This window comes from Phodopus roborovskii, unplaced genomic scaffold, assembly GCF_943737965.1.
Source record: "Phodopus roborovskii unplaced genomic scaffold, PHOROB, whole genome shotgun sequence".
Classification (NCBI taxonomy): domain Eukaryota; kingdom Metazoa; phylum Chordata; class Mammalia; order Rodentia; family Cricetidae; genus Phodopus; species Phodopus roborovskii.
Window position 1 is genome coordinate 6,247,434 of NW_026125444.1, and position 13,050 is coordinate 6,260,483.

Sequence of the window (13,050 nt, forward strand, 5' to 3'; positions counted from 1 at the left end):
CTGCCATCCTAAAAGAACCTTCATTGAAGTTACCTTGCTTAGCACCTTGCGAAATGCCTGCCAAGGGTATCTGTTAACTGTGCTGCAGGTAAAGGAGTGAATCTCCCGAATCATGCTGTATGCTGTTACTTATGTGACTGTGGAAGGCTGTCGGCCAAAAACAGTGATTGTGGCTTTGGCAACAAAAGCTCTTTCTGACAGAAATGGTTGGTCAGTATGTTTAGCTGCTCACTGAAGCCACTCCTGTCACAGGAGACCAGAGCCATCACAGAAGGAAGGACACACAGTGTCCCCTTTTCCTTGGGCCTGCTTCCAGGTCATTCAAAATATGCGCTGAACTTTTCAGGCTTATTCCTTATCTCAGGGTGAGGCCCCAGCACATTCTAAGCTGTTCAGGATGATACAGAAATATTCTACTCCAAGAATTACCTTGAGGCTGCTGACACTACGCTTTCCTATGGAGTTCATCACTGGGAGATTTCCTCTGTAGTAACAGATAGAACAGTGGTGCTGTCAGTACTTGGGATTTGGGAAGGAGAGCTCTTAAACAACTTAATCTCACAGTAAGGGAAAAAGTTCCCACTAGAGGGGGAAGAGAGTCTGGGTAGTGTAGGTTGCACAGGAGGGACAAGCACAAGGGGAAGTTATATCCTGAAGGCATCTATGGTAGGGACTGTATGAGCGAGTACACGAGTTAGATTGATTACTGAAAATCTGCATGAACTGAGCATTACCTTGACAGGAAACACAGGAAGTCATGTGGGTCACCCTCTAGCCCTTTGGGGTTCTGTGCGATACAGAGCTTTTTGGCAGACCATGGTCATGCCTGTAACTGGATCTGTATGTAGAGAAGTGTCACACCATTGAGGGACAGTAGTGATTTAACCGCCATCCGTGTAGGTACTGACCACGTTACGTTTCAGTTGGTGTGGTACAATATTTACTTTTTAACTAGTTCTAATGGTGACATTTTCTGATTAGTGTATATTTAAGCCTCTGGAGCCTGCATTTCATAGTATCTGTGCAAATGGAATGTTCCTCTGCCTCTGAGGACTCTAATAAGTAATTCATTTTTCCGTCTCATGGTCCATAGTGTCAGTAAAAATGACTGACAAAATAATAGCCATGCAATGAAAAGTGTCTTTTCTATTTTCTGTTTATGCCTTTATTTGACACTGATTAAAAATGTCAAACTTGAAACTCTAACAAAATAATATCTGCTATTTTAATATAATACAGGCCAACTTGTTTAAACCTTAATTAGGATAAGCTTGAATTGACCTCAGTAGGAATCTGGCTGAGGCTCTATTTTAATTACCTTTGCCTTAAAATATGTAAGAGCTTTCCCTTTCAAGGAACAATACATGGATAGCTAAACTAATAAAATGTTTAAATAGATGCATATCAGACTTGAAAAGTTTGAACTGTTGTTTTCATCCTGTAAGTTAGCTGAGAAAAAACATACAGACTGTAGTTCTAAATTATGTCCACAGAGCATTTGAAATCCAAGTGAATGAACTCTCCTCCTCCATCCATTTGAGCTCATAAATGTTAGCTTCAGAAATGCTTCAGAGCCTTCCATTGAAACAAACTTGAACTGACAATAGCCAGATGATGTAAAATTGGAATTGAAATTCTATCCATGGCCCATCCCATTTTCTTCTTCCTCGGTATTAGAGGAATCAGGAGAGTTAGTGTTTTCATTCTACAGAAACTGTAATATTTAGGAAAAGCAGGGCATATAAATTTCTTGCTGCCAGAAAAAAGCAATTAGCAGTGAGGAGAAGACAGAGGGAAATAAATAAACAGAACTGTGGTAGATAGTGAGTGAATTCAAGGATTTATTTAGAATGACTTGGCTTATAGAAAACAGGCCTCGACATTTATCATATGCTTTCATTCAAGTTTGATATGGGAAATGTAGTCTTAATAGACAAATTATGTAGCCAAACCATTTTTTTTGTACTTTATTTCTAAATAAATAGAGATAGACTATGCAATATTGTGCAACCAAACTCAAAGGGAAACCAGTTATACCAGAGATAAACAAATAGTATATCAGAAATTCAATATACCCGTGTCAACATTGTATAAAGATGATGGCTTCATACTTAGCTGGGAGTAAGTTTTGGGGGTAATGTATGTGTCCTGCGTACTAGGTGCTTCTTCTCTCTTGCTGATGGGAAAAAAAATGAGCTCACCCCAGAAGCTCACAGCTTCTGAATGCAAACCCATATTTATATTTGACTCCAGATGGTCATGTTCATTTCTGAAATATGCCTTCTCTCCAACCACGAGTCCTTTTAATTTGAAAACAATGAGTTACAGGGAGTAGGCCTGTCAATGTAGATCTGGAAGAGATAGAACTTTGATTGATCCCCCCCAAATATATATTAGCCTTGTCTAAGCCTAACCCAAGCTTACCACTAAAAGTCAAAAAGGGAAGGAATCTACCCTACAATGGACTTACCTCCAAAATATCTTTCAAGATGAGGTGGTAATTTATATAATTCCTCATAGTAGGTCTGTTAGTGAAATAAATCACCCCCACATGTCAATTCAATAACAGATGGTCAGCCCTGAAGACATGCATGCAAGTACATAGACCGAATGGGTTGCATAGTGTGTGTGTGTGTGTGTGTGTGTGTGTGTGTGTGTGTGCGCACGCACGCACATATAACAAAAACTAATGAAGAAGGCTATGAATTAGAAAGAGAGGAAGGAGGGTATATAGAAGAGTTTGAAGCGAGGAAAGGAAAAGGAGGAAAATAATGTGATTACATCATAATCTCAAAAAAATAATTTTAAAAAGAGTAACAAAAAGTCAGAATATAAGAAAACAAAATAAATCTGATAAAAATTAGCCCTTCTTGTTTTGAGAAGTTATATATAGAAAGTATTGAACATCTTGAAGAAATTTACAGTCCCCTAAACCATAAAGAATACTATATAATATATATATATCCACACTACCTGGAATTGTGTGTATTTTTAAGTTTATTTATATGATACTGTATTTTAAAGCATATTTTCCCACAGTATACTTCTTTATTGAAAACTGTTGATTTTTGTTCCCATTACATCAGGTCCTAGCTTATTCCTTCTCTCTGATAAACAACATAGTGTGGTGTGAATAGCTGTCACTACGTCTGTCCAGTCCTGTCTTTCAGCTGCGTTTCCTGCTCCCGTGGTGTACACCTCAGCTGGTGACTCCTCAGGGATGAGGTGCATGGCCTCTGGGAAACTGAGCTGGAAGGGGAAGTGTTGTGTTCTAGGGAAGGCCCTTTACATTTTACAGCAGTCTGCGGACCCAGCTGTGGGAAGAGAAGGCAGGCCTTTAAAGTATGATATCACTGAGAAATGCTTTTTAGAAAACCTTTTGGGTTTTAAATCTTCTTCTTATTAACCAGGGGTTGGCAAATGAAAGCCTATGGTCTACATCCAGCCAGTTACCTGCTTCTGTAAAGAAAGTTTTATGAGAACACAGGATTTCTTATTCATTTACATATTGCCCACAACTGTTTCCAGGTTGTAAGTATTGAGTAGTTGCCATGGAGACAGTATGTCTAGAAACACCTCCAATGGCAGCTCCCTGGCCCTTAGGAAAGAAGTGTTGGCTTGTCCTGCTGATGATATAGTATTGCCTGTTATCACTATCCAATCCTTTTGTTTTTACGTTATCTATTACCAAGCCACATAAAGAAAATGACTTTAGAAGGTGAGAGAAGTAGTAGAGCATGGGGTGTGAGGGGCCAGTGATATTAGTAGATGGTAAAGAGCTGGAGATGATGCCATGTGAGTAGAAAGCCAAGGCAGAAGAAAACCAAAGCTCAGGTGCTTAACAGTCTATAAAATGAAGCAGGTAGTAAGGGGCTGGGGCTGGATTTCAACTCAGAACAACTCCAAATTTAGTCCCCCCCCCCATTTCCTTAAGTCCATGCAAATACAATGCAAGGAGAAATCTAAGCGTTTGAGATGCAAAGTGGTTCAGTTCTCCAGACTTGGCAGTGCTGAGATGAGCTGGGATGTGTTGAAATTTGGACTCAGTGCTGATGACTGGGTTTGAATCATAGACCCAGCGTTGACCTTGGCTGAGTCCCTTGAATTTGCAGCCCTCGATGTGTTGTGTTCTGGTGGCAGTAGGAGGGAGTGCTCCTCTGAAAAGCAAGGGCGGTGTCTGGAGGGTCTCTGTGGGCTCCTCTGGCTCTCACTCTCTATGATGCGGTGACTTTAGGAGGTGGCATTTGATCTGGGCTTCGGAGTGCTGGGTGATTTTGACAGGCTGCCATGTAAATGAGGGGGAAAGGTATTCCAGGTGGTGAAAACAGAGCAAAAACACAGTGACTAGCAACTGTAGAAGGAATTCTAGGAATGATGTATATACTAGCCCTGTCTGAGAAGGCACGGCTTTAACCTTGCAGCAAACCAGAAAGCCAAAATGGGGTCTGGCACTGAGAAAGGACTTTAAGTTAGCTTAGGAACTGGGAATTCCTTCTTGTAGTTGTAGAATTCCATAGGTCCTGCAGTGTTTAATATTGTGTCTACCTTTTTCTCCTAAAACCAGTCCCAGGGGTAGCGACTTCTACATCATCTGTTGTGTATCTGGGCAGTTCTTAGTTTAAGAAAATTTATCATTACACTGAGTCAATGGAGAGTTGTAGTTCTTCCAGCATGTAAATAATGGGAGACCATAAACAGGAGAAGAAAGTGTTCAGGGATGTGTAAGCCAAAGGACTGACACAGACCTGGGACACCCTGATGTCCTTCGCAGCCACAAGGTCAGAAAGCACCCTGGTCATGGAATCAGTATTGTGCATCCACAGAGGGTCAGTCTCGGACTGAAAGTACAGCGACAGCATGATGTAACAGCTCACAGGGAAGCTGACTGCCAGGCTGTTGTGACAAAGACTGGTCAGTAGGAGCTGGAGGATGAGAAGGAAGGGGTCCTGGAGTTTTGGGGCTTGGTCAGAGGGGCCAGGGACAGAAGGAGAATGCTCAAGGAAGGGGGCTAGGAGAGAAAGGTATGAGTGGTTGTGTCCTGTCTAAGGAACTAAAAGCCCTCAATAACCGGAAAATGGCCTGTGTGCATCTGAATTTAATATGAATCCATCCAGTACTCTCTTCTTAAAGTTAATGAACTAATTAATTAGTGTGTGCATCTACATGTGGCATGTGTGCTTTTATGCATGGCACAGCATGTGTGCTGTGAGGGTCAAAGTACAGCTTTGTATAGTTGGTTCTTTCTATCTATTGCCATATGGATTTGAGGGACCCAGCTAAGGCTGTCAGGCTTGTGTGTCAGTCCCTTTACTAACACAATCATCTTGCTGGCTCTGAGTGGACAGTGCTATTAAAAGTGACCGATTTTCCTATTAACTGTATCAAATATATATGAGACCCTTTACAAATATTAGAACCCACAGAAGATATGGAGAAGGAGATAAAATTGCCCTTAATCTCACCAATCAGAAGTAATTTCACTTCAGCAGCATATGCCTGGGTTTTTATGGAGGGGCAGACAAGAAAAGCAGGCTCTCATGGGTTAGTATACTTTTATCAGCTTTTATCTGATGTAATACTGTATGCCAGCATATCCCAGGTCATGCCACTAAAAGTTTTGAGAACTTTAAATTTCCAACTAAAATATAATTACACCACTTCTTCCCTTCCCTTTCCTTCCTCCAACCCCTTCCATGTCCCTCCTCACTTCCTCTAATTATTATCGTTACATGTGTATGTATATGTATATGAATGCAATCTGCTGAATCCATTTAGTGCTGCTTGTGTGCTGTCCTATGATTTCAGGTACGGTCGCTTGGTATTCAATAACGAATTAGGCAGCCCATCCCTAGGAGAGACCAGTTCTCCCTTTCAGCAATTATTAGTTGCCTGTAGCTCTTTGCCTAAGAGTGGGACTCAGCAAACCTTCCTCCTTTCCCTTTAGCACATGTTTAGGTCTTCTTTAGGCAACCATATTGTTGTTGCACCTTGTTATTTCTAGGAGACATAATTTCACAGCCAACTTCCTGGGCCCCTGTTTTATGATGTTCTCTGAGTCTTTAGGTACAGGATTTATGTTGTAGATGTCCCAGTTGGGGCTAAGCTCCACAAGATCATTTGAATGCTTCATCATGACGAGTTCTGGTTTTCTGCAGTGGTCTCTGTCTGCACAGAGAATCTTCTTTGCCTACTGAAAGGGAGGATTGGTCTGCACTTATCTGTAGGTATAAAGAAAAGTTTTAGAATGCAGGTAGGAATTATGCTGGTATAGTAAAGTTGTGGTAATATGTTCTCCTCTATTCAGCTGTGAAATCTGACAGCAAAGAGATAGAACTGGAAAATATTATATTGAGTGAGGTAACCCAGACTCAGGAAAATAAACATAGTTCATAGCTCCAAATCTTTGGGTGTGAGTATATAATATGGATTAACCACAGAAACTAGAAAATGAAAAGGAACCATAATGATGGGAGGCTAGAGATGGGAACAGGAGGATACAGGTGATGTATTGGAGAACTAGGGGAAACGGGGAGGGGCTCTTTAACATCAGAGGAAGAAAAGAGGTTAAAACAGGAGGAGGAGGAGGTATGGAGGAGAGACAAATAACACTAAGGATGTCTGATGAAGCCTTAAGAAATCAGTTAATTTATTATTTACTTAAAATTATCTGTGATATATATATATGTATATATATATGATATATACATAGCATATGTATGTGATGTAATGTGTGTGTGTATTTTAAATGACGTTATGCCACTTGGGCCAAACAGTGCTCCCCACAAGAGCCTTAGACTACCTAACAAAACCCCAGGACCAGGCATAAGAAGCCTCCATTTGAGTTGTCGGTCACAGTAGTCTAAGTGACCCTTGAAACAATATAAGCTATTGGTGATCCCCTTGGCTGCCTCTCAGACACCGAAGATGAATATGTCCCTATTGCTGAAGACATTCCATACTTCAGACACAGTACTTAGAAGAGTTGGACTGGATCTAACCTAGAAGCCTCTGTCTTACAGTCTAGCATCTGTAATACAAGAAGTTATTATGCCAAGGGAGGGGCTCAACGAATAGTCCTACCCATCTGTGATGCCTGTGAACCACAACAATGACCAACATACCAAGGTAGTGCCAAAGGAGCAAGAATGGCACTCATATATTGGCAGTCACAAGTAACTAATTGTACTTGAGACCCAACCCAATAGGAGGAACTCATGCCTGGTACAAGAAACAAAACCAACTGCCTGGATCTACTTAGGACGTGGGTCTTAGAGGGGAACTTTAAAAAAAATATTTTTTATTAATTCTTTGGGAATTTCATATAGTGTATGAATGATCATAGTCACTCCCTGTTCTTCCCTTTAACTCCTCCCAGATCCACTCCCACCTCTCATTACCCCCAACCCTAAAAATTGTGCTGCCCATATACCCTTAAAGAAAGCCTTTCTGTTCACTGGAAGCCATTAGCTACCCATACCCATACTTCCTCATTTAAGAGTCATGAAAGATGATCTCATTATATGTTAAAAACAACAAAATGAAAAACTGCAGCAGGCTTGCAAAGGTTGAGTTGGATACTGAGGTGAGAATAATGTTTCTAAAGGCACACTTCAGCTTAGAGTAGGAGGGTATAACTAAAGCCACCATGTCAAGGTCAAAGAAAACAGTTTGATGTATTTGTTTGCTTAGCAACTTTGTGAGAATTTGAATGCTATCTGTATATCTTATATTAAAGGCCTCAAGGACCTGTAAGGTTTCTGCCCTGGCAGGGAACAGACCTCAAAGGGAGATTGGTAGCACTGTGACTCCAATACAGGAGATACCAAGGATGAGGATTAGATTTGAAAGTTTGTTCTAGGAGAGGGAAACTTTCAGCTGAGAGTAGGAGTGTTATTTTTATGAGCAGAAGGCAAAGCTGTCAGAAAGATAGCTTATAAGTTGGTCCTGATCTCTTACGTGAGAGCACGGAGCAGACATTTGAATGTGGGAGCTCTTCACATGGAGATGATGGCACTGAGACCTGGCACAGAAATATAGCTTTAGACATCATACGTACACGTGTCTCCTTGAGTTTTAATAAGAATCAGTGTTTAGACTTTAGCAACTAATACTTGGAATTGCATTGTGTCCTTGGAATTTGATTATTGCTTGAAAAATTGGTCAAAAGTGATAAATGTTTAAATGTTACAGTTCAGAAAATGTCTTTATTGTGTTGCCAGATGCTTCATGACAGAACTTGAGTTCTAACAAGCTTTAATTAGAAAAAGTGGAAAAAAAAAATCAAAGGATGATGTCAGCCAGGACCAAAGTGAACCAGAACAAGAAATACTTTTATTAGTTACAGAACATCCACATTGTGTGGGGTTGTCTCATTGGCTTCCTTTAATAACAATGAAAATATTGCAGGCCTCTTTCTGGGAGTTCAAACTGTGGGTCTTTTTGGACACCAAATGATTTTGATATGTGTTTTTAGTAGTAAAATTATGTTCTTTGGGTTTACAAAAAAAAAAAGTTAAAAGATGTGCTAAATAAGTCATGGGTTTAAAAAATATTCTTAACATAGTTAAGATGTTAAAAATGTTCTTAACAAAGGACGTAGACATTCAACCCATGTGTCCATTGGCTGGTAGTAAATTAGCCTGTTGTTTTAGTTAGGGTTACTATTGTTATGGAGAGGAAAGAATTTATTTTGTTCATGCTTCCACATCATAGAGCATCACTGAACGAAGTCAGGAGAGGAACTCAAGCAAGGCTGGAAGTTGGAAAAGGGAGCTGATATAGAGGCCATGGAGGGGTGCTCCTCATTGCTTGCTCAGCATGCTCTCTTACAGAATTCAGGACCACCTTTCCAGTGAGAGCACCACGCACCATAGCCTGGGCCCTTCCACATCAATCACTAATCAAAAAAAAAAAAAAAAAAAAAAAAAAAAAAAATCCTACATGTTTACTTGTAGCTAGATCTTACTGAGGCGGTCTTCAGTGACTCTAATTTGTGTCAAGTTGTAAAACTACTCAACACACCTATACTTTATTATTTATCTCAGCATAGTGTCTATCATAGATACTGACATAAAAAGATGTATTAATATTTATAGGTAATCTATGATAATTGAAAGTAGTTTTCCATGTAGGGGATTAATCAACAGAAATCCATAAACTTACTTTATAAAGAACTGGCTCTCTCTCCTTAAGATACAATTTTACCATTATCTACGAGAAGGTTAGTGGTAAGTTCCTGTCCCATCCCTCTTTCTCCTTACTGCTCACTGATGTTGAACACCATTATGTCTGAATGCCAGTGGGCCTGTCCTTCTCTGCATCAAGTTGAAAAATGTTGCGCGGTTCCTTTAATCTATTTTCCTGCTAGAGTCACATGTCTTGCTCCTTACCATTTTATAGAACTTCAGTTTGCCAAGTTCAACCTAACCATGGGATGTCTTGCTGCTGTGCCCAGATGATGCCCCCTGTTTTCTGAAATGCAGCAATCATGGCAACAGTGGCCTCCATGCACTCAGTCTCTGGTTTTCAGGCTGTCAAGATGGTCTTACTATAAGCAGATCTTGCCCCTGACTCGGTCTTTTGCACATTCATCTCTGTCTTTAAACTCCATTTAAACTGCCATTTGTTTCCCATGGTCCATAGGGATTTTGACTCCTGTTTAACTGAGGTTACCCCCACCCCAATCTCTACCAAATTTTCTCTTAGTCTCACTACCTTCTAGCTAGCTGCTTCCCTAGTTCTCAGTTTTGTTCAAGCTGTTTGCAACAGTAGTGCCCTTTCTTCTCCTTTTACTCTCTGGCTTCCAAATAAATTGCTCTAGACAAGCTACCAGTTAAAGTCTGTGAGCTATGTCTCCATCTTCACTGGTCTCTGGGGTATTTTGTAGTTACTGAACATCTTCTATTTTGAAAACCTCTCTCTTTTAGAATTTCTTCCGCTTTAGATTTGTACAAATTCAGTCCTGTTATTCTTCTAAAAGAAATAAACAGAAAAAAGTGCTTAGTGATTTAAATATATTGTCAACTTGTAATCTAGTATTACTTTCAGTATTTATAGGGATTATATGTATATATGTTTTCATGTATGTGTGTGTGCATGTGTGTGGGTTTACATGTACATGTAAATGCATGTGCATGTATATGCTCATGCATATGGATGCCAGAGGTCAGCTTTGGGTGTTGTCAGGTGATGTTTGCCTTGTTTTGTTTTGTTTTCACTAAAACTTAAAAATAAATATTTTATTAGTTCTTTGAGAATTTCATACAGTGTATTTGACCATACTCCCAGCTCCTCCCAGATCCACCTCTCTCTGCTCTACCCATCCAGCTTGGTGTCTTTTTTTTTTAATCCTCCCAAGTTCTGTCTGTGCTGTCAATATACCCTTGAGTGTGGGGGCTACCCACTGAAGTGTGGTCAACTTAAAGGAAACTGATTTCTCTCCCTGAGAAGCTACCAGTTGAAGCCACTAGCTTCTCATCTAGGGGAGGAGTTGGTGCCTACCTCCTGCTCCAGACTGGGATTTTGTCTGATTTAGCCTTGCACAGTGTTCCGCAGATGCAACAGGGTGTCCCTATCTGTGAATCTACCTTGCTTTTTACCCAGCATCTCTCAGTGGCACCTGAGGCCTGCTGCTTGGGCTTAGGCTGGCTACCCAGCAAGCTCCAGGGTGCTGCTGTCTCTGCCTCTTCAGTGCTGTGAGTTACACAAGCAGGCTGCTGCACCAGACTTTTGCTTTTAGCACAGGTGCCGAGGAGGGGATCAAACTCAGACCCCCCCACTTGTAGGCACTGTACCAACTCAGCCATCTTCTTAGTCCTTACATTGTTATACTATACAAATATGTGATTATCATCTGTTACACTATAAAAATAAATACTTCCTTTTCTACGTGTACACATGTGTGTGTGTGTGTGTGTGTGTGTGTGTGTGTGTGTGTGTGTGTGTGTGTGTAAGCCAGAGGACAATGTCAGATATCTATCTTGTTTTGTCCCCTCTCCCCCTCCCTTTTTTCCTCTCTCCCTCCCTCCTCCCTCCCTCGTCTATTTTTTCTTTTCTTTTTTGTTTTGTGTGATAGGGTTTCTCAGTGAAAGTCAAGCTTACTGATTCAGCTAAGTTAGCTGGCCAGCCAGCCCCAGGATTCTCCTGCCTCGCTAACACAGCACCGAGGTCACAGGCATACACTAGAGTTGTGTGTTTGCTTTGTTTGTAAAACAGTTCTAGAGATTGAACTCAGTCCTTATGGTTACTAAGCCACTTCCCCAGCCTCAAGTACTAGTTCTTAAACTACTTGACTGTAGGGATCCTTTTACCCTACCTATGTTATATTCCTTAAGTATAAATGTGAAAATATAAGTCATGTATATTAATATTAATTATTCCCCTGGTCTCTTGTTTCCTAGTTAATGAAAGAATTTCCCCTCCTAAGCATGTTCAATATCCATGAAAACCTTCTAGAAGCCCTTCTGGAACTCCAAGCTTATGCCGATGTCCAGGCAGTCTTAGCAAAGTATGACGGTAAGTCCTTGTGTATTTTTATGCATTTGAGAACTCAGTTCTCCCTGATATAATCCAATGATTAGATAGGAATGACCACTTCAAGTAGGACTTTGATAACACTCTAAGAATTGTCACCTATAGCGTTAGATGGTTATTCTCTAGAGACTTCAATTTAGTGCTTACTAACGCAGAAACATGATGTGGCTGTGCTCCACTCTTAGCCATACTTCCCACACACTCTCTTGATGCACTCCCATCCAGGCAGATGTGTGTCTCTCCTTGATTCCCTCCTGATCTAGAGATAGCACATCAGCACATGTGGGGTTGGCCAGCACCAAGAGGTCTTCCCATGACACCTTGCAGGTTCACTGTGATCACTATTGGTGGCCTTGTTGATGTTCTAGATCAACATAGAACAATTAATTGCCTTTCCAAGAGTGACAGTGATGAAGTAAGAGTTTGAAGAACAAGTCATGTTCCCTTTCCCATAGGTCTTCCTTAGTAACAGACTACCTCCATTTCTTTACATGGCGCTGATGCCTTTGGAGGCCCTTCACCGTCCTGCTTACTTCCTCATGAACTTATTCTACTTTACCTGTTACCAATGAGTCAGGGAAAGAAATTGGTACAGTCTAGAGAATTTAAAACTATTTTGCTTATAGTAGTTTTCTGTGAATTTAGTATTTTATTAGTAGTACAAAATTATATACATAATTACCTACCATGCTTAGACTCTGTAGAGTTCTACACTCTCCTGACTTATTTCGAGAATTTTCTCCATAAAAATGTGTTTGCTTATACATTTGGTATTATGGTGTGATTACTTATACTATATAATATTTTTTGTATTGCAAAATATTTCTTCTTTAGTACACTTCATTAGTCTATTTAAGAATTATTCAGATAACAGATCTCCTGGAATTCTTCAAACACAGAGAGAAAACTATGTCATTTGGATTCTATTTGTGACACACAAGTTCTTCCTAAGGGGTGGTGGTATTTGCCCCTTCTGTTGAGGAAACTGAGTTATTGTGTGCCTGGTTTTTTTTTTTTTTTGTTTTGTTTTTGTTTTTGTTTTGTTTTGTTTTCCTCCAAGTCTTGCTCAGAATGATGGAAACCAAAGGCTTTCAGCCAGTGACGGCATCACTTTGCCTGTGTAGATATGCACACCCCATGTAACAAGATATACACAACTTAGTATGGAGCTGATTTTAAAGTATTTGTGGAATACTTTAAAGTAAACAAACTCAAGACTGTTTGGCCTTCACATCAGCTCATTTTTATTCTCTGTTTATCCTCTAGAATCTCACTGTTCAGTTGAAGCTTGGAGATGTTAAGTTATACAGCATTGTGGGCACAATGCTCATATACTGAGTGTCTTTTAGTGCCAAAGGAGTTAGTCTTATGCCATTGTCTCTCTGACAGTGAACTTTGCCCAGTGCAAAGTTCATGTTCTCATCATGAGTACTGATCTGTACTCAGCGTGATAAGCCTTAAAAAGTAAAAGGCCTTTGAGATCACAAGTCTCAGGACTCCTTTTGTGAAGATGTCAGT

The 13,050-nt window shown here is 40.3% G+C and overlaps 1 protein-coding gene across 6 annotated transcripts in view; it reads left to right on the forward strand.

The window, feature by feature from the left end:
• The window catches only part of St7 (suppression of tumorigenicity 7), a 228,886-nt gene that overhangs the window by 160,379 nt on the left and 55,457 nt on the right, over positions 1 to 13,050 (forward strand). For all 6 annotated transcript variants that reach the window (XM_051175717.1, XM_051175718.1, XM_051175722.1 and 3 more), the window contains one exon: positions 11,400 to 11,514. In XM_051175717.1, coding sequence (XP_051031674.1) covers positions 11,400 to 11,514 — 115 coding nt within the window. The remainder of the gene's footprint in view (positions 1 to 11,399; positions 11,515 to 13,050) is intronic.